General features: G+C 38.1%; 1 protein-coding gene across 2 annotated transcripts in view; it reads right to left on the bottom strand.

Moving 5' to 3' along the window:
* Positions 1-22,638, bottom strand: part of BORA (BORA aurora kinase A activator) — a 38,341-nt gene that overhangs the window by 12,322 nt on the left and 3,381 nt on the right. For both annotated transcript variants that reach the window (XM_060191409.1, XM_060191408.1), the window contains exons 3-10: positions 21,507-21,613; positions 17,597-17,642; positions 14,110-14,191; positions 13,039-13,104; positions 12,227-12,283; positions 10,792-11,018; positions 9,184-9,316; positions 5,959-6,572 (exon numbers count right to left, since the gene is read on the bottom strand). In XM_060191409.1, coding sequence (XP_060047392.1) covers positions 5,959-6,572; positions 9,184-9,316; positions 10,792-11,018; positions 12,227-12,283; positions 13,039-13,104; positions 14,110-14,191; positions 17,597-17,642; positions 21,507-21,613 — 1,332 coding nt within the window. The remainder of the gene's footprint in view (positions 1-5,958; positions 6,573-9,183; positions 9,317-10,791; positions 11,019-12,226; positions 12,284-13,038; positions 13,105-14,109; positions 14,192-17,596; positions 17,643-21,506; positions 21,614-22,638) is intronic.

Raw genomic sequence — 22,638 nt, forward strand, 5'->3', positions numbered from 1 at the left:
ATTAGAGAGCTGAAAGCTGAAATCGCTGAGCTAAGAAGGCAACTATCTGAACAAGCTAAAACAGTATCAGAGCAGGGCAACAAAATAGATGAACTCCAGAAAGCAGTAGAGGGCAGAGAGAATAGAATCAATGAGGCTGAAGACAGAATTAGCAAGATTGAGGATGAATTAGAGACAACTAAAAAAGAAGTAAGAGATCTCAAAAAGAGATTAAGAGATGCTGAAAACAACAACAGAGTCCTATGGGATGACTTCAAAAGAAACAATATACGCATTATTGGCTTACCAGAGGAAGAAAGAGAAGGGGAGGAAGAAAGCATTCTCCAGGCCATAATAGCTGAAAATTTCTCTAGTCTAGACAACACCAAAGACATAAAGATTCAAGAAGCCCAGAGGGTCCCAAACAGAATTAACCCAGACCTAAAGACACCAAGACATGTCATACTTAGATTGGAAAGGAATAAGGATAAAGAAAGGATCCTCAAGGCTGCAAGAGAAAAACAAAGAGTCACCTACAAAGGAAAACCCATAAGATTAGCAGCAGACTTCTCCATACAAACACGACAGGCCAGAAGAGAATGGCAAGATATCTATCGAGTGCTCAATGAGAAAGGCTTTCAGCCAAGAATACTATATCCTGCTAGATTGTCATTCAGACTAGATGGAAGCATCAAAATCTTCTCAGACAAGCAACAGTTGAAGGAAGCAACCATCACCAAGCCTGCCCTGAAAGAAGTTCTGAAAGGTCTCCTATAAATAGTCAGACCACCACAAATAGGACATATATCAAAACACTCTAAAACTCTACAAGAATGGCGTTAAAATATCTTCAATCTTTGATATCAATAAATGTCAATGGCCTGAATTCACCTATTAAAAGACACAGAGTAGGAAGATGGATCAGAAAACACAACCCAACAATATGTTGTCTACAGGAAACTCACTTAACGCAACAAGACAAACACAGACTTAAAGTGAAAGGATGGAAAACTATCATTCAAGCCAATGGCCCACAAAAAAGGGCAGGAACAGCTATTCTCATATCTGACATGATAGACTTTAAAATAGATAAGATTAAAAGAGATAGGAAGGGACACTACTTAATGCTCAGAGGATCAGTCAATCAAGAGGACTTAACAATTATTAATATCTATGCACCCAATGAGAAGCCATCTAAATACATCAAACTTCTACTGAAAGAGCTACAGCAATATATTAACAGTAACACAATCATAGTAGGGGACTTCAACACCCCACTATCTCAACTTGACAGATCCTCCAGGAAGAAAATCAGTAAAGACATAAGGGAGCTAAATGAAGAGATAGATAAACTAGAACTATTGGACATTTTCAGAGTCATTCATCTCAAGAAACTGGAATACACATTTTACTCAAATCCACATGGATCATTCTCAAGGATAGACCATATGTTAGGCCACAAAGACAGCATCAGCCTATTCAAGAGAACTGAAATCATCCCAAGCATCTTCTCAGACCACAGTGGAATTAAACTAACACTTAACAATCAACAAAAGATTAGTAACAGTGCCAAAATGTGGAAGCTCAACAGTACACTTCTTAACAACTTCTGGGTCAAAGAGGAAATCAAGGAAGAAATCAAAATGTTTCGAGAGTTCAATGAAAATGAAGACACAAGCTATCAAAATATTTGGGACACAGCTAAAGCAGTCCTAAGAGGGAAGTTCATAGCTATACAAGCACACATTAGGAAACAAGAAAAGGCACAAATAAACAGCCTGATTGCACATCTCAAAGACCTAGAAGAAGAACAACAAAGGAATCCTAAAGCAACCAGAAGGACAGAAATTACTAAAGTTAGGGCAGAAATAAATAACATTGAGAATAGGAAAACCATACAAAAGATCAATGAAAGTAAATGTTGGTTCTTCGAAAGAGTAAATAAAATCGACAAACCTTTAGCCAGACTCACAAAACAAAAAAGGGAGAAGACCCAAATAAATCGGATAGTAAATGAAAGAGGAGAAATCACAACAGACACTGCAGAAATTCAACATATCATGCGAGGCTTCTATGAACAACTATATGCCACCAAGCTAGAGAACCTGGAAGAAATGAATGATTTCCTAGATACCTACCAACTTCCAAAACTAAGTAAAGAGGAAGTGGATAACATGAACAGGCCCATCACAGCTAATGAAATTGAAACAGTTATCAAAAATCTTCCCAAAAATAAAAGTCCTGGACCAGATGGTTTTACAAATGAATTCTACAAAACTTTCAAAGAAGAACTAATACCTCTACTTTTAAAAGTCTTCCAGAAGATTGAAGACACTGGAATACTCCCTGCCAGCTTCTATGAAGCCAACATCACCCTGATACCAAAAGCAGACAGGGACACAACCAAAAAAGAAAACTACAGACCAATATCTCTGATGAACATAGATGCGAAAATATTGAACAAAATTCTAGCCAACCGGATACAGCAGTATATCAAAAAGATTGTTCATCATGACCAAGTGGGGTTTATCCCAGGCATGCAAGGTTGGTTTAATATACGTAAATCAATCAATGTGATCCACCACATCAACAAAAGCAAGACCAAAAACCACATGGTTATATCAATAGATGCAGAAAAAGCCTTTGACAAAATACAACATCCCTTTATGATCAAAAACTACAAAAAATAGGAATAGATGGAAAATTCCTGAAGATAGTGGAGTCTATCTATAGCAAACCTATAGCCAACATCATACTCAATGGTGAAAAACTGGAAGAATTTCCCCTCAGATCAGGTACTAGACAGGGCTGCCCACTATCACCATTACTATTCAACATAGTGTTGGAAGTTCTTGCCATAGCAATCAGGCAGGAGCAAGGAATTAAAGGCATACAGATTGGAAGAGAAGAAGTCAAACTCTCCTTATTTGCAGATGACATGATAGTATACATGGAAAAACCTAAGGAATCCAGCAAGAAGCTTTTGGAAATCATCAGGCAATACAGTAATGTGTCAGGCTATAAAATTAACATTCAAAAGTCAGTGGCATTCCTCTATGCAAACACTAAGTTAGAAGAAATTGAAATCCAGAAATCAGTTCCTTTTTCTATAGCAACAAAAACTATAAAATATCTAGGAGTAAACCTAACCAAAGAAGTGAAAGACTTGTATACTGAAAAATTATGAGTCACTACTCAAAGAAATTGAAAAAGACACAAAGAAGTGGAAAGATATTCCATGCTCATGGGTTGGAAGAATTAACATCATCAAAATGAATATATTACCCAGAGCCATCTACAAATTTAATGCTATCCCCATCAAGATCCCAAGCACATTTTTTAGGAGAATAGAACAAATGCTACAAATGTTTATCTGGAACCAGAAAAGACCTAGAATTGCCAAAACAATCTTGAGAAAAAAGAACAGAACCGGAGGCATCACACTGCCAGATCTCAAACTGTATTATAGGGCCATTGTCATCAAAACTGCTTGGTACTGGAACATGAATAGACACACTGACCAGTGGAATAGAATTGAGAGCCCAGAAATGAGGCCCCACACGTATGGACATGTAATCTTTGACAAAGGGGCTCAGACTATTACATGGGGAAAGCAGAGTCTCTTCAACAAATGGTGTTGGAAACAATGGGTTGAAACATGCAGAAGAATGAAGCTGAATCACTGTATTTCACCAAATACAAAAGCAAATTCCAAGTGGATCAAGGACTTGGATGTTAGACCAGAAACTATCAGATACTTAGAGGAAAATATTGGCAGAACTTTTTTCCGCATAAATTTTAAAGACATTTTCAATGAAACGAATCCAATTACAAGGAAGACTAAGGCAAGTATAAACCTATGGGACTACATCAAATTAAAAAGCTTCTTCACAGCAAAAGAAACCACTACCCAAATCAAGAGACCCCTCACAGAATGGGAGAAGATCTTTACATGCCATACATCAGATAAGAGTTTAATAACCAACATATATAAAGAGCTTGCCAGACTCAACAACAAGACAACAAATAACCCCATCCAAAAATGGGGGGAGGACTTGGACAGAATATTCACCACAGAAGAGATCCAAAAGGCCGAGAAACACATGAAAAAATGCTCCAAGTCTCTGATTGTCAGAGAAATGCAAATCAAGACAACAATGAGATATCACTTCACTCCTGTGAGAATGTCATACATCAGAAAAGGTAACAGCAGCAAATGCTGGAGAGGGTGTGGGGTCAAAGGAACCCTCCTGCACTGCTGGTGGGAATGTCAATTGGTCCAACCTCTGTGGAGAACAGTCTGGAGAACTCTCAGAAGGCTAGAAATGGACCTACCCTATGACCCTGCAATTCCCCTCCTGGGGATATATCCTAAAGAACCCAACACATCCATCCAAAAAGATCTGTGTACACATATGTTCTTGGTAGCACAATTTGTAATAGCCAAAACCTGGAAGCAACCCAGGTGTCCAACAACAGATGAGTGGCTGAGCAAGTTGTGGTATATATACACAATGGAATACTACTCAGCTGTAAAAAATGGTGACTTCACTGTTTTCAGCCGATCTTGGATGGACCTTGAAAAAATCATGTTGAGTGAAATAAGTCAGAAACAGAAGGATGAATACGGGATGATCTCACTCTCAGGCCAAAGTTGAAAAACAAGATTAGAAAAGAAAACACAAGTCGAACCTGAAATGGAATTGGAGTATTACACCAAAGTAAAAGACTCTGGAGTGGGTGGGTGGGTGGGGAGAATACAGGTCCATGAAAAATGATGAATGAAATAGTGGGGGTTGTATTGTTAAATGGGAATCTGGGGAATGATATGCATGTAAAAAAAAAAAAAAAAGAAGTAGAAACGCAAAGCAGAAATTGACTGAGTTTGGAGTATGGCACCAAAGTAAGAAAGCAGAAGTACACTAGAGTTTGCAGTGAGTACCTCCCTAATACTTCCTCTCCACTTATCCAAGTTTTGGGTCCAGGATTGCTCAACAATTTGTTTGGCTTTGTATGTTAACTCTCTTTTCAGTCACCAGGTTCCAGATGCCATCAGGATGCCGGCCAGACTTCCCTGGATTGAAGACCCCACCAATGTGTCCTGGAGCTCAGCTTCCCCAGAGACCCACCCTACTAGGGAAAGAGAGAGGCAGACTGGGAGTATGGACCGACCAGTCAACGCCCATATTCAGCGGGGAAGCAATTACAGAAGCCAGACCTTTCACCTTCTGCAACCCTCAATGACCCTGGGTCCATGCTCCCAGAGGGATAGAGAATAGGAAAGCTATCAGGGGAGGGGGTGGGATATGGAGATTGGGTGGTGGGAATTGTGTGGAGTTGTACCCCTCCTACCCTATGGTTTTGTTAATTAATCCTTTCTTAAATTAAAAAAAAAAAAAAGAGTTGAACAGTGCTCTGGTAAAGAAAAACAGAAAAAAAAAAGAAAAAAGAAAGACTCTCATGTTTGAGGCTCCATCATTCTAGGTTCAGTTCCTGGCACCAACATAAGCCAGAGCCGAGCAAGTGCTCTGGTATCTCTCTCTCTCTGTATTGCCCTCTCTCTCTCCATATATATATATATATGATGTTTAGCTCTGACTTATGGTGGTGCGGAGGACTGAACCCAGGCCTCTGGATCCTCAGGCATCAGAGTCTCTTTGCATAACCATTATGCTATATACCCTCTGCCTAATAAAATTCGAAAAGAAACAAAATACATTTTTCAAAATTAAAAAAAAAATAATTAAAGATTAAAAATTTAAAAAAGAATTTAGTATATTAAAATGCTTTATGTGGTGTTAGGGAGACAGCTTAATAGTTATACAAAAATAACTCTCATACCTGAGGCTCTAAGGTCCCAGGCTCAAATGCCAGCACCACCATAAACCAGAGCTTAGAGGTGCTCTGGTCTCTGTCTCTCTCTCACTGAAATACATGTTAATAAAATAAAAAAAAAATCTTAAAAACAAAACACCTTACCTGGAGGTTACTATTTTCACCAGGAATGACGCTGCTTTCTGCAAGAGGTGACATGCACATATGAGAGTTCTCAATATTGAAGGCAATCCCACTTGCAAAATCCGTCATGGGTAAACTCCCATTATCAACTGGCTCCTTAATCCAAGTATTTTCATCTGCTGCTGTCTCTAGAGGATCGACCATGTCCACTGTATTATTCTCCTTTTCACTTCCAACATCCTGCAGTAATGCTAATTCCTTCTCAGAAGCACCGGACTGATTTTGCATAATGGACATGGCAGTCACTACCAAATGTGTCTCCTGTGGACAAGCATCACTATTCAATTGCCACAGGTGTACTCCAGCAGTGTCCACTGTGGGCGCTGAAGCATCTGTGGAAGGGATATTTGCTTTATCGTCTCCATATTCACTGTGAGCTTCTAGAGTAAATGGTATTCGAATCACAGAAGGCTGATACTGAGTACCACCTTGACACATCTCAAGTTTCATAGGAGACCGATTTTTGATTGGTGAGCAGCCATCTATATAAGGACTTCTGATACACGGATTAATCATCCCATTAGGATTTGTTCCAGATGAAGCATCAGGAGAATGCAAAGCCAACTTCCTTTGTTCTAAAAGATGGAGAAAGGAAAATTACATCATAAAGGCATGAAAGCGGAAAATTTGTTACTAAATGGCAGGCACAATTCATGCCAGAAAAAAAGAAAAGAAAAAAGAAAAATCCTGGATTTTCCTAACAGCATTGTGTACTGAAGTAACATTTTACTGTTAAAACTATAGTGAGATTCGTAAAAGTCTACTGTTTATACAAAATACTATGATAGTAAAGGCAAACGAACTATAAAATACCATCTGCAATAATAATGAGCTTAATGATAATAATGATAAAGGAACTTTAATAAATAACTCTTTTTACAACTTTACTAGTTAGAGCACTAGCTAAAATAGGCAGAAGCACATAAGCAATTCTCCCAAGGCTAAGTAAGCATATAAAGGATTCAGTCACACAAATAAAAAGAGTTATGAAGGTTTTCTTTCTTTTTTTAATTTTTAATTCCCCACCAGGGTTATTACTGAGTCTCAGTGTTGGCACTACAAATCCATTTCCAGGCGGCCATTTCTTTCCTTTTTGGTAGGAGAAATTGAGAGGGGCAGAAGAAATAGAGAGGGAGAGAGAAAGACACCTGCAGATGGGCTTTACCATCATAAAGTATTTCCACTGAAGGTAGGGAGTGGGGGCTCCAACCTGGGTCCTTGCACAGATTCTTGTGCATAGTACTACGTGTGCTAACTGGGTGCAGCACTGCCCGGCCTCCAAAATATATGAAATTTAAAGCAGAAAGAAATCATTTCATCAACAAAAATACTTATGTATTAACAAAGAAATAAAAAAAATCAATAAACATGTGGAGAGAATTCAGCATAAAACTAATCAAAGATACAAAAATTAAAGTAATAAGAGACCTTTTTATATCATACCATTTTTTTTATTTCTTCATTGGGGAATTAATGTTTTACATTCGACAGTAAATATAATAGTTTGTACATGCATAACATTTCCCAGTTTTCCATATATATATATATATATATATATATATATATATATATATATATATATATATATATATATATATATATATCATACCAATTTTAACATTCCCAAAGAAGGTAATATAATACCAGTGTTTCTAGATGGAGAAAAACTGACTTAAGTGCTACTAATTAGAATTTCAACTGAAGAGAAATCTGATAAAGGTTTTATGAAGGGGCTGGCTGGTAGCGCAATGGGTTAAGCGTATGTGGTGCAAAGCGCAAGGACTGGTGTAAGGATGCCTGTTCAAGCCCCTGGCTCCCCACCTGCAGATGGGTCACTTCACAAGTGGTGAAGCAGGTCTGCAGGTGTCTGTCTCTTCCCCTCTCTGTCTTCCCCTCCTCTCTTGATTTCTCTCTGTCCTATCCAACAACAATAGCTATAACAATAACAATAATAATTATAATAACAATAATAACTAGGGCAATAAAAATGGCCTCCAGGAGCAAAGGATTCGTGGTGCAGGCACCAAGCCCCAGCGATAAACACGGAGGCAAAAAAAAAAAAAACTTTGTGAAGAAAATCTGTTAAAAATCATAAAGAACCTTTAAAGTTTTTACCCCCTGGGCCATATAATTCCACTTCTGGGAATTTAAAAGATGAAACACAATAAATATACAAGGCTTGCTATTAATTTTGTGCTAATGAAAAATCAGCATCAGTAAATGCTTATCAATGATTGCAAACAAATGACACATTTGTAAAATGGAATGTTACATGATTCACAACCATGGTTTTCACACTATAATAAATGATTTGAGTGACACATAAAAATACTCATATTAAAATGCTTCATGAAAAAATAGAAGTATAAGTTTGATGGGTATGTATACATAGACACCCCTCCATTTGGATATATATGTAAGCATGCACATATACATTTGTTTATATATGTATACAAACATATATATATATAAAGACTACCAAAAATAGTTTATAGTTTTGTAATCTTATTTACTATAAAAAGGATTTTGAATTGTGAATAATTCTCAACAACCACATTTCCATACACTATACTTGCCTTAAAAACTTTACTCAAATGACCAAAGTCTGATCCCATAAAAATGAGAGCATACAAACACTAATGTACCTCTAAAATTGTCACTACATTTTTTAAATTATTTATTTTATTTATCCCCTTTTGTTGCCCTTGTTGTTTTATTGTTGTAGTTATTAATTTCATCGTTGTTGGATAGGACAGAGAGAAATGGAGAGAGGAGGGGGAAGACAGAGAGGGGGAGAGAAAGATAGACACCTGCAGACCTGCTTCACCGCCTGTGAAGCGACTCCCCTGCAGGTGGGGAGCCGGGGACTCAAACTGGGATCCTTAAGCTGGTCCTTGGGCTTTGCGCCACCTGCGCTTAACCCGCCGCGCTACCGCCTGACTCCCACCACTTTTATTTTCTTTATAAGGGTATGTGACATTAATGTTGCTATTCGGATTACTCATACTGAACACAAGAAATGAAGTTTGTCTTTGAAGGTAAATTGTTCTGTTTGAAGATAAAAATATTTTCAAATTTTAGCTTAGTGGTCATCTAGAGCATTATAGTTAGAATTAAAAAGAGCCTTATTGATAAAAATCTTGACAACAAAATATTTTAAACTAGCTATTTGATTTCGAGACATACCTGAGAGTGGTGTCTTTCCAATTTGAAATGTAATTGGTGAGAAAGTGGGTGAAGAAACAGGTGAAGGACTGGCTATACTTCCCAGACTGTATTTTTTTGCACTACTCTGGATAGGACTAGAAGAAAATTGCCCCTACAAGGAAAAGAAGTAAGTAAGATGATGTGGTTCTCCTCAACTCTGTTAGATATTTTCATCTTCAAAGCCCATTCATAAAGTAGCTCATATAAACTGGTTGTTCACCAAAAGGCAAGATGTCACCTTCACCTCTTGGTGAAGGGGAGGATGCCAAACAGCAAGGTATCTTGTAAAAGGACAGTTAAAAAGATAGTTAGAAAAATTTGAAATGTACCATTTTAGTCAAATTAAAATAAAAACGCAGTGTGCTTAAACAATCACTCTACTTCACAATAAGCTGCTGTTTATGAAGACACAGTAACAACAACGACAAATCCTCTCCCCGCTGTTTGGCAGGCATGGCCCCAGTCTCGAAACACTTGGCAGAGGCAAGGATGGGATGCAGTTGGGAACACCCTTCCACTGAGCTATGGCTGCTACCAAGTGCTTCTTCAATTCCTTTAACATTCTTTGAGAGATGAAAGAAAGCGGTGGTGCTTCCTATACCAAGTTCCCGAAAGACAGAGACAAGGTCTATGTGAAGACACAGGTGCTTTCCTTTTTTTTTTTTTCCTCCAGGGTTATTGCTGGGCTCGGTGCCTGCACCATGAATCCACTGCTCCTGGAGGCCATTTTTTTTCCCTTTTGTTGCCCTTGTTGTTGTAGCCTCATTGTGGTTATTATTATTGCCATTGTTAATGTTGTTCGTTGTTGGATAGGACAGAGAGAAATGGAGAGAGAGGAAGACAGAGAGAGGGAGAAAAAGACAGACACCTGCAGACCTGCTTCACTTCCTGTGAAGCGACTCCCCTGCAGGTAGGGAGTCGGGGGGCTCGAACCGGGATCCTTACAGGTGCTTTCAATTCTTTTAGACCCTACTCCATGGTATGCTTGGAGTGTAAATGGCATTAAGGGTTTTTCTCTGTGTGCACTTGTCACAGCAACACGTGTCAGATCACAACGTGCAAGATCCTGTTCCACTAACACTCTATCTACTTAACATGATGTGAAACACTAACTCATCTGCTCGTACTTAAAAAAAAAATTGACCAATGACAAAACTGCAGAAACTCAAGAAATATAAAACCCAAAAGACAACTACTCTTTTTTTTTTTTCCTTTTCTTTGCCTCCAGGGTTATTGCTGGGGCTCGGTGCCTGCACCACTACTCCTGGAGACCATTTTTTCCCCTTTTGCTGCCCTTGTTGTTTTTATCATTGTTGTGGTTATTATTATTGTTGTTGTTGTTGTTGGATTGGACAGAGAGAAATCAAGAGAGAGAGGGAGACAGAGACGGGGAGAGAAAAACAGACACCTGCAGACCTGCTTTACTGCTTGTGAAGCGACTCCACTGGAGGTGGGGAGCCAGGGGCTCAAACCGGGATCCTTACGCCGATCCTTGTGCTTGACAACTACTCTTTTTAAGTACAACATGAGCATCAATTCCAAGTACATCTATAGCAAAGTAACTAGCCACTCTAATACACTTCTTACCGAACTTGGTGTCTGTACAGGGCTCTTATGCTGTACAGGAGACAAATCTATTGAATAAAAAACCTCCAGTGAAGTTTGAGTACCACTATGAGGACTCCTGGGAGATGCAGAAGGTAAGGAGTCAGAGATACTTCCATTGCCATCTAAAAATAATTTTCTTCTAAGAGATGAAGAACTGAGGTTACCAGGAGATTGATCTGCAAGTTCATTTGCTCTGAAATAGTCACCTGTATTTAATGTTAATAAAAATAAAAGGCAAAGTGAGTCATTTTGAAGTACAATTATATTTCAGTTACCTGAGATTTAAAAAAACAGCTATAATCTATATTTGATTTTTTTTTTTTTTTTTTAGTTTTTCATAAAGGAGGGCAAAGCTTAACTGCATATGTGAAGTTTTATTTATTGGGCAGTGCTGAGATCTCATGCATGTACAATTCCATCATTTCTGGGTGAATTTTTTCATTCTTTATAATTTTTTTTGGGGGGGGTGAGGGGATAAAAACAGACAGGGAATAAAGAAAGAGACGCCACAGCACTATTCCACAACTTGTAGAGCTTCTTCTGGCGCCACAGTGCTCCCGTGTGGGACCAGATCACAAACCTGGGGCATTGCATATTGTACGGTTAGTATTCTACCAAGTGAACTAGCTCTTAACCTCACTCGTAACTTATTTGTTCTTCTTGAAGCCCCTTTGCTCCAGGACAAATTTTTCAGATAGAAAAGGAGTGAGACAAAGAAAGCATAGCACTGAAGCTTCCTCGAACACAGTGGGGGTTAGTCTTGAATGTGGACTGTGAACATGTCAAATAGTCACTCTCCCAGTTGGCTTACCTTAGTGGACCCAAATGTGATGTTCTGCTTTGTTTCATTGCCACCAGAGCTCTCACTGGGGCTTGGTATCTGCACTACAGATCCACCACTCCCGGCAGTCATTTTTTCCTTCCTTCCTTCCTCCCTTCCTTTCTTTCTTTTTTTCTTCCTTTCTTTCTTATCTTTATTAGGTAGGACAGAGGGAAATTGAGAGATGGGGGAGATGCAGAGAAAGAAAGAAAGAAAGAAACAGAGCCCCTGCAGATGGAGAGCAGGCTTGAACCTGGGTCTTTGAGCATGGTAATATGTGCCCTAACTGTGTGTGCCACTACCCGGGCCCCCCAAATGTGATGTTGTAAACCTGGAAAGTACTTATTCTGAATTAAGTAATTCATTATTAGTATAAGTAATACAGTAAAGCATGTACATAAATAGGGTACGTCTCTAGCAAACTCATTATGATAAAAACACTAATTCAGGCCATGTGAAAAGAAAAAGGAGAAATTTCAAAACATTTTCTCCACTTGAGTAGAAAGAAGCATTGTCACATTTATAAAAAAAAAACACATCAAAACAAAACCTTTCTTGTAGGTTATTAATGGTTTAAATAAGTATAATACTTACCTAATACACTTTCTAAATTAAAATCCACAGGAAGAGACAGCAATGTCTGACAAGCAGCTGGAAGCAAACAAATAATACAAACATGGGTAAATCAAAGCAAGCACGTAACATGCAACTTAGCATGCTTCCCAATCAACCATCTCCCCATGATGTTCCCACCAAACTAATTTCATTTATATTTTATTACATACCATGCCATCTTCAAATAGCAGTTCCCCACACCTTGCAGCACTGATGCAAACCAGTTATTACTAAAAGTTAATTTCTGTTTGCAGTGCTGGCAATTTCATTTAAAAAACTAAGTCAGGCTATACTTGGGGATAGATTTTGCAATTTTGACAAGTTTTCAGAGGAATGTTCTTCAAAACCACAAGTTAATTCATAAGCTTTGGACAAGAAAACAAGATATTATCATTATTGTTATTATTTTAAAATATGGTTAGATGTATCAACTCTTAAGACCTTTAAAAGTCATCATTTAGGGCCAGGCAGTGATAGACCTGGTGGAGCTTACGTGTTACAATTCAAACTCCCAGTCCCTACCTGCAGGGGGCAAGTTTCACAAGTGGTGAAGCAGTGCTGTGTTATGTCTTTCTTCCTTCATCCCTACCTCACTCTTCCCTCTCAATTCCTCTCTGTCTCTATCCAATTAATAAATAAGATATATTTTTTAAAAGTCATCTGTCATATAGCTCATTCATAAAAGGTAAATGATTTCAATTCTATAATCAAGTGGTATTACATGAACTGTATTGAAAATCCAAATACAGCTTAATATAGAAGATACTTTTTCAGTTCATACTCCTACTCACCATTGCTTTTCTCAGGTTGTATGGTCACCTGTTTCCCAATTTGAGATCCATTATTTATGCTAACACCTGTAAAACATTTTACATAAAAATCATTACATATGAAGGGGGGTGGGCAATGACATACCCAGTTAAGCGCACATAGTACTAAGGGCAAGGACCCATGCAAGGATCCCGGGTTCCAGGCCCTGGCTTCCCACCTGCAGGGAGGACACTTCACAAGCGGTGAAGCAGGTCTATAAGCGTCTATCTTACTCTCTCCCTTTCTATCTCCCCTTCTTCTATCAGTTTCTCTCGCCCCTATTCAATAAATGGGAAAAAATGGCCACCAAAAACAGTGGTGGGCACTGAGGCCCAGCAATAACCCAGAGGCACTAAACAAACAGATATTACAAATTATATTCTTCATTTATTTTTTTAAGAGTGGAAAAACAAAGTGGAAACTCATTTTATAACACTTTTACTTTTGCATTTATTTTCACTAGAGCACTGTAATCTCTGGATTACATTTGGTGTCAGGGACTGACACCTAGGAACTCCAGTGCTTCAGACATGAAAGTGGGTACACTACAGATGATGCTATCTCTTCAGCCCTATTTTACAACCTTTTAAAAATAAATGTCAGCATACATAAGTTATCTATAAACTGGCAAGCTTCTGGATTCTTTTTCACATTTTTTTTTAGAAAGCACAAGGATAAAACATGAAGAATTATCAGTGAAGGGTGGTGGTGGCTGCACCTGGTTGAGCACACATGTTACAATGCACAAGGACCTGGTTTCCAACTGTAGGGGGAAAGTTTGGTGAGTGGTGAAGCAGGGTTGCAGATGTCTCTGTCTCTCTGCCTCTCTATCTCCCCCTACCCTCATGATTTCTGTCTGTCCCTATCCAATTAACAAAGATTCAGTACATATGAATCAAATTTTGATTAACTTTTAAGTAGTTACATTCTCAATGTATGCAGGAATTTAATTTATACCAAGCACTCTAACAAAGTTAATTGACACTTCACTAAAATATTTTACATTCACTGATCTTTATTATTTAAATTAATCTGATTTTTAGTACACTCACATTTAATGGAATGATTTTCTGAAAGCTGTTTTCCTTCATGATCAGTCCAAGGAGAGGGTACAATGACATCCTTCGTGAAAAACTAGGAAAATAAAAATCAAACAATTAGGCACAGACTTCCCCCAAATATAGAAACGGTGTCTGTGCTAGTTTCTTCCCTTTTTTAATGTTTTATTTATTGGTTAAAGACAGACAAAAATCAATACAGATGGGAAGACAGGGATAGAGAAAAGGGATATACCAGCAGCACTGCTTAACCACTTGTGAAGCTTTCCCCTGACTGGTGGGGACTGGGGGGCTTGAACCCACATCCTCGAACACTGCAACATGTTCAATTTACCAGGTACACCACAGCCCAGGCCCTGTGCTATTTTCAAATAGCCATCAAGCATATTATACACTGAAAAAAGAGGGGGTCATATTGTTATAGACATTTTCAAAAAAAAAAACCTAACAAATCTGAATCAATGCAACTTAGTTCACTAAAACATTCAAATAATAAAATGAAAACTTTACAGGAGTAAGAGCAGCACAAATCATGAAGCTTAATAACCATTACTGTATATATGAAAAAACAAACTGTGGCCAAAAGTGAAAATTGGCACATTTTGGGAAGGCAAAATCTATTAAAATCAAAAATTCACAAAAGCCTCTGACAAAGCAAGTTCATTTCAAGTACACAAAGACATATTATAAGTGTGTTTACCAAAACCTTATTTGTGGTCCAAAAACACCAAATTCAATCTAAATACCAGTAAAAGCTGAGTTAGATTATGATTTATTCATACAATGAAATACTATGCAATTACTAAAAGAATGAAAAAATCTGTGCCTACTGAATATTAATTTTTTTTTAATTTTCTTTCTTTTTATTATTATTTTTTAATTTTATTTATTTATTCCCTTTTGTTGCCCTTGTTGTTTTATTGTTATAGTTATTATTGATGTCGTTGTTGTTGGATAGGACAGAGAGAAATGGAGAGAGGAGGGGAAGACAGAGAGGGGGAGAGAAAGACAGACACCTGCAGATCTGCTTCACCGCCTGTGAAGGCACCTGCCTGCAGGTGGGGAGCCGGGGGTTCGAACCGGGATCCTGACGCCGGTCCTTGAGCTTAGCGCCACCTGCGCTTAACCCACTGCGCTACAGCCCGACTCCCAGAATATTACTTTTTTTCTAAGAAAAACAATGAAGAAAAAAGTAAGATAGAAGGGGCCAAGTGGTGGTGCACCTGGTTAAGCGCACACATTGCAGTGTACAAGGACCCAGGTTTAAGCCCTTGTCCCCATCTGCAAGGGGAGAGCTTTATGAGTACTGAAGTAAAGCTGCAGATGTCTCTCTCTCTCTCCTTCTCCCCTTTCAATTTCTGTCTCTATTCAATAATAAATAAATAAAAATCTTAAAAAAGCAATGTAGAAAACTCTACGAGAAGGCTAGGGGTAGATAGGAAAATGGTTATGACAAGAGACTCTCACACCTGAGACTCCAAAGTTCCAGGTTCAATCCCCTGCACCACCATAAACCAGAACTGAGCAGTGCTCTGGTAAAATAAATAAAACACTATGAGAATGATGATCCTATTTGTCTAAAATATTTAAAAGAGATATGACATACATAAATTTACCCTGAAAGTATATTTAAGAAAAGATAGTAATTACTTTTGGGAAATGGATGGGAGAACAAGAGGCTTGTCTTCCTTCCTTTTCTATCCTTCCCTTGCAGTTTTATTTTGAGAGGCTATTTACTATATGCTTGTATTTATATTTTCAAGTGTACAATATGTATATGAACAAATTTTGAATTATTTGAAACACCAATCTTAATCTTTACTCTGACTTCATTTTCTTCCATTTTGCCCATTCAATTTCCTTTTAAAGCTGAAGATTCCAAAAAGAAGACATTCATCTCTCTCTCTTTTTTTAATCACATCTTCTGATTTAACAAGGTATACTTTTCAAAATTGTGGAAAACAGGAAACAATGTGAGGAAAATAAAGAGATTTGCTACAGAATAAGATCTGAAAAATAACAGATTATGAAGCAGATATTGCTTGACAAGAGTAAAGCACAAGGAACTGTTCTTCAAATAAAAGTCTTGCCTATTATTTCTATCTTTGTTTATTTAGTTATTTAGTATTGGATAGAAACAGAAATTTAGAAAGGAGGGGAGATAGAGAGAGACACCTGCAGCCCCCCCACAGGTGGAGACCAGGGGCTTGAATCTGGGTCCTTGAACAACTGTAATGTGTTAGTTTAACCAAGTGCCAACACCTGGCTCCTCTTAATCTTTTTTTTTTTCTCTCCTTTCTTTCTTTTTGTTGCCACCAGATTTATTGCTGGGACTTGGTGCCAACAATATGGATCCACTGCTCCCGCAGGCTCTTCTCTGTTTTTTTCCCATTGCCAGGGCAGAGAGAAATTGAGAGGGGAGGGGAAATAGAGAGCTAAAGACCTGCTTCACTACTCTTCAGGTGGGGAGCAGGGCTTGAACCTGGGACCCTGTGTATGGTGATATGTGTGCTTAACAGGCTGCACCACAGTCTGGCCCATTTTTATCCATCCCTTCCCCCACCTTTTTTAAAAAAGCCTACATTTGGGGCCAGTGAAATAGCTCACTTGGATTGTCTGAAGGTTTGCCATGTGTGCAGCCCAGGTTCTATCCCCGCCACCATGGCACTGGAAGAAACTCTGCTGTGCTGGTCTCTCTCATTCTCTATCTGCCTTTCTATCTATATCTTAAACAAAACAAAATCTGTATTTGAGATACATTTCCTACTTAACAATAAGAGATTTCATTTCATGAGATAAATTTTATATCTTAAAAACCAAACAACTAACACCCCACAAAAGGCAAAATCATTGGGACCGGGTGGTGGTACACCTGGTTGAGTGCACATGTTAACAGTGCTCAAGGACCCGGGTTCGAGCCCCTGGTCCCCACCTGCAGAGGGAAAGCTTTGCAAGTGGTGAAGCAGGGCTGCAGGTGTCTCTCTATCTCTTTTCCTCTCTATCTCCCCTACCCTCTCGATTACTGGCTGTCTCCATTCAATAAATAAAGATAATTTAAAAAAGACAAAATCACTATCAATGCCAAGCTAGATTTTCTAACTCCTCAAACATTCTTTTTTTTTTTTTTTTTTTTTTTAAATAAACCACAAACTTGAAATAGGAGTCTGCACTAATCAATATTCTGAAGGCACAAGGAAGAAAAACCGTGTCAGTGCCTGAGGAAAAAAGATGAATGAAGCACAATATTTACTGGCCAACGAAGAGCTCAGCCCAGGGAGAAGCATTCCACCAATCAATAGTATCTATGTACTATGAGAGGCTCTGGGCTAGCTGAAAACACTGGTTTTATGAGGGGACTGAGGGGCACTTAATATAGCTGGGGAGGAAGATAGCAAAGAGTTTGAGGGAAATCTTCCCAATAGGGATGACACATGCAGAATCGATGTTTAACTGGCTTAATGATCAGCAAATATTAAGTTACCTCTTCAATGGCTTTTTGTCTTTTGTCTTCCACATCTTTATCTAGTCTATACAAAGAAAAAAATAACCATGCCATTACTTCAGCTGATTATAAACATTTAAAATAATTATCTGGCAAATGTGAAACTCATTTTAAATTTACTAGATGTGTCACTACATCTAGTAAATTATAGTATTTAAAATTCAGTATTATATAGTTAGGCTTACTTCCCTCTTTCCATTCAGTTCAAATGGAGTAATATTTTCTTTCAAAATGCTTACATGTAATGTAGTTATGTGTTAAATTACTACTAGCAAGATAAGTTTAAATAAACTTTATCTTTTAGTCACCACAGACAAGCATTTCATTCCACAGAAATTTAAAAACTGTCCAAGTTCTTTCTCTGCAATTATAGCAAATTATATATATATATATATATATATATCAAAGCTTTAACGTTAGAATCAACTGTTACCTACTTTGAAAAGGAACTACCTACCACCTTTACAGTTCTGAATTGGCAAAATCACTGTGAAATTACAAGATTACTGTGAAATAAAATATCAACAATATAAGAACTTGTCCAAATCATGTTTTTTTTTTTTTCCTTTATAGTATATAATTATAGCAAGGCAAAGTTCTCACCTACAAGGTCTAATATCAAATGTCGGGTCTTAAGCACAAGACATATACTTGCCAAAGACTCAGCAGTTTGCCTTGTAGGACCACTTCTTTAATGTGTTCAAGGAGGCTGCCTTCTATCAGCAAATTTTTAAGTCAGTAATTTTTATGACAGTTTTATATCATGTCCTCTCAAAAATCTTTCATATGCATAGTTGTGTGTGGCTTAACAAGGTTTTAACAAGAATGTTTGTTTCAAAAATTAAAAGAAAGTGTATATTAAGTCAGAAAATTCAGACTCCACAGAAAATGATAAACCACATATCTCATTTTGAACAACCATCCATTGTAAGGCTGATACCTTAGTTCTCTTCCTCTTATCAAGGTCATAACCAAGGGTAAGTGACAGTGCATCCATCACCATTGTCATTATAGTAGAGTATTATTAAGAAGCTCTGATCTAGCATTTGCCTGTTCAGAAACTGCTGCTTCAACAGAAATACTTTAAGAACCTATAATAAGGGCGTCTGGGCAGTGGCACACTTGTTTGAATATATAATTACCATGTGCAAGTACTCAGCTTTGAGCCCCCTCTCCCCGCCTGTGGTGAAGCAGGTCTGCTTGTCTCTTTCTCTCCCTATCTCCACTTCCCCTCTATCTGTCCAATCTAATTTAAAAAGAGGGGGGACAGTGAATTCATTGTGCAGCTAGCAGATTCTAGTGATAGCAATAAAATAATAATAATAAAAAAACAAAACCCTGAAATATTTAGGTGGTTGCTGGAAGCAACAAACATCAGCCTGGCAAATAGTGCAAAGCCAGATCACCTATTAGAGGGCAGGGTACATCACAGACAACCAGCATAATGCTACTGGTTGCCAATGTGTCCTGAATTAATCTCTGAGGGTGTGGGAAAAAAGTAGCTTCTGGACTGTTCATCTCCTGCATGACCACTCATTTACACAGATCTACCTTCTATTTCCCATTTTTGTAACAGCACAAAGAGTGGGGAGGGGGCCAGGCAGTAGCAAGCCTTGTGGACAAGACACATTACCATTTGCAAGCACCTAGGTTCAAGCACTCAGGCCCTATCTGAAGGTGGAAAGCTTCAGAAGCAGTGAAGTAGTGCTGCAGGTGTCTCTCTCTCCTTCTCTAGCTCCTCTTTCCCTCTCAATTTTCTGTCTCTATCCAGTAAAATAAATAAAATATTTCAAAAAAAATAATAATGGGAAACACTGGCATACGGAACTCAAAAGAAGAGACTTTGGAAACTATTGCTTGTTCCTAAAAATGAATTGGCATGTTTTCTGAGAGTGAAGGTAGAAGCCACAACTATTCATTGAATTATATTAATTAAATTCAAACAAAATTATTTTTTCTCTCCTGTATAAAAACTCTTTCTACCGAATTATACCCACACTCTCATAAGCCTACCCTGAAAAGACACCATTTAACAGTAAGTACAGAAATTCTATGTCTCCATTACAGTGCACAAGGACCCAGGTTCAGGGGGCCGGGTGGTAGCGCAGTGGGTTAAGCCACGTGGCGCAAAGTACAAGGTCTGGTGTAAGGACTCCGGTTTGAGCCCCCGGCTCCCCACCTACAGGGGTGTCTCTTTACAGGCAGTGAAGCAGGTATCCAGGTTTCTATCTTTCTGTTCCCCTCTCTGTCTTCCCCTCCTCTCTCCATTTCTCTCTGTCCTATCCAACAACGATAGACAACAAGGGCAACAAAAGGGGAAAAAATGGCCTCCAGGAGCAGTGGATTTGAGCAATAACCCTGGAGGCAAAAAATTAAAAAAAAAAAAAAAAAAGGACCCAGGTTCAAGTCCCTGGCTCCCACCTGCAAGGGGAAAGCTTCACAAGTGGTGAAGCAAGCCTGCAGGTGTCTCTCTATCCTTCTTTCCTCGAAATTTCTCTCTGTCCTATGAAATGAATAAAGTTTAAAATAAACAGACTTAAAAAACTGGTAATAAGTATGCATGCCTGACTACACAGAAGAGACAAGGCAAACAGAGCACGCAGCTGTGTGAAACAAACAAACAAAAAATTCAGCCTCTTAAGTGACTCATTCATCTTAAGAATTCTTTTCACTTTCTCTCCCAAATTTATTATTAAGATTTAGGTTAAATCCTTTAGTGCTCTTATCTCCATCAAATCCCTTTTCTGCATACGTTGGATGGACACTTATTCTGTGTGAGATGCTCAGCTTACCAAGGCAAGAGGAAAGGGTAGAAAGCCAGACAAAGACTTTACAAAAATTTCTTACCATGTGCACCTCTTTGTGTGACTGAATTCTAAAGGTAACAGGAAAAATTGTTTTTGGAAAGATAACACATCTACCTTAGAACAAAAATTTAGAGCAGTCATCACAATATTTAATTTTGTCAAATATAAAAATGTCAAGATATCAAACTGACATAAATAGGAGAATCCCTTAAAATAGAAAATCTTACTACCTGACAATTTGTAATCAAAGTCTGCACCGTTGTGCCAAAGAAAAGGAAGTTTTTACTATACTAGACATCATTAAGCAATACAAATGAAACCTACACATCAACAAATAAGCTAATTTCTGCTGTATTTACTAGGCTGAAATCAAAACAATGTCATTCAAATTGCCCACTGGTTCTATGTCAAAGCAGAATGCTATCTGGAAGAACTCTTTACTTACTGCATGTTCTTTCATTCTCTTGGGTCTTAACATCTAAGGGGTCTTTAGGCTTTCCTGAATGTAGATGGCAATCAAAGTACACTTTGCTTTACCCAAATACCATCATAAAAACAAACAACAAATTAAACACCCCTAATCAAAAATTCAGTGACAGTATGTTCTGGGAGGAGATGCAGTGGATAAAGTATTAGGCTCTTAAGCATGAAGTCTGGAGCTTGGTTCCTGGCAGTGCATGTATCAGTGATACCTAATTCTCTTTCCTCTTTCTTGTCCTATCACCGTCATTAAAAATCTTAAAAACAAAGGCAAAACCAAGAATCCAATGACAAAAGCCACAAAAATGAAAGAAAGGTATGAATCTCAAAATGTTCTTTTCTTTATCTAGTACTAAGGAAGAAAAGTAAGTAGTCCAGAAACAGCAGAGGGAGAAGGGCATCTATCTCTAAAAGACTTGGGACTGTTAGCAAGGGACATAGATGGAGTTTTATGAACTCTCTCATTCAGATATGGTAAATCGGTATGAAATATTTTCCTCCCAGGTATCTTTATATACAAAAATACTCAACCCCTGGAATTTCCTATGTCTCATCACATGAAAACATATTATTATACTCGGGTACAAGAAAGAGAAACTTACCGAGAACGACTTAAGTATAAAGCTTGACGGTGAATGTCCTCTGGGTCTATTTCTACAGGATTTATGACAGCTAGTTGATCAATAGACCATCTAAACTTCCCTGGAGTCTTTAACAAAAGAAAGGGAACACATAAGTGAAAGCAAACTAAAATAATTCACCGAAGTGCTAACCAAGAAGAGTTTAAAAAATATAATGTAAAAAGTATTTTATGCTCCCATTTAGAATTTTGACTTTACCACTGAATTAAATGGCAGATGGTAATCAAATTATATTAAATCAACTGACCTGACTCTCTTAAAATACCCAAACTTTCTATATGGATAATTTCAAAAGAACTTCTCTAGTGCAGTCAACTAACAGTAAGAAATCCTTCTAGAAAGAAACAGCTGGGACTCAGGCGGTAGCATTGCGGGTTAAGCGCACATGGCACAAAGCGCAAGGGCCGGCTTAAGGATCCTGGTTCGAGCTCCTGGCTCCCCACCTGCAGGGGAGTCACTTCACAGTTGGTGAAGCAGGTCTGCAGGTGTCCGTTTTTCTCTCCCCCCTCTATCTTCCCATCCTCTCTCCATTTTTCTGTCCTACCTAACAACAACGACATCAATAACAACAATAACTACAACAATAATGAAAAAAAAACAAGGGCAACAAAAGGGAAAATAAATAAATAAATAAAAACACAGCCAAGGAAATACTTGCAAAAGAGTTGAAAAGAAAAGGAGTGTGATAATTTTGCTGGAGGCATCTATCTGATCTGAGATGGTTGGGAAGGCATGCTGGTAAAAGATATAATTTAAGAGGAGATTTAGTTAGCCAGACTGTAGGAATGAAACAAACTGTAAGAAACACCTAAAAGTGAGTGTGTGTGAGAGACAGAGAGACAGAAACAGAGATATTAAACTAATAGGATCAAGACGTTCCTAATGACCTAAAGAAGACATTTATCTTTCAGTTCACATTTATGTTTCTTATACTTTCTGTAACCAGTGGCTTATGGTAGTGTCTGTATTGAATATGGGATCCTGGTGTCTCAGGCATTAAAGTCTTTTTCTATTACCACTATGCTACCCCTCCAGTCCTTCAAACTTATGCTTAGCCACTAATCACAGCACATTCTTTAAAACTGTCAGCTAA

Source organism: Erinaceus europaeus, chromosome 5 (genome assembly GCF_950295315.1).
Source record: "Erinaceus europaeus chromosome 5, mEriEur2.1, whole genome shotgun sequence".
NCBI classification, from domain to species: domain Eukaryota; kingdom Metazoa; phylum Chordata; class Mammalia; order Eulipotyphla; family Erinaceidae; genus Erinaceus; species Erinaceus europaeus.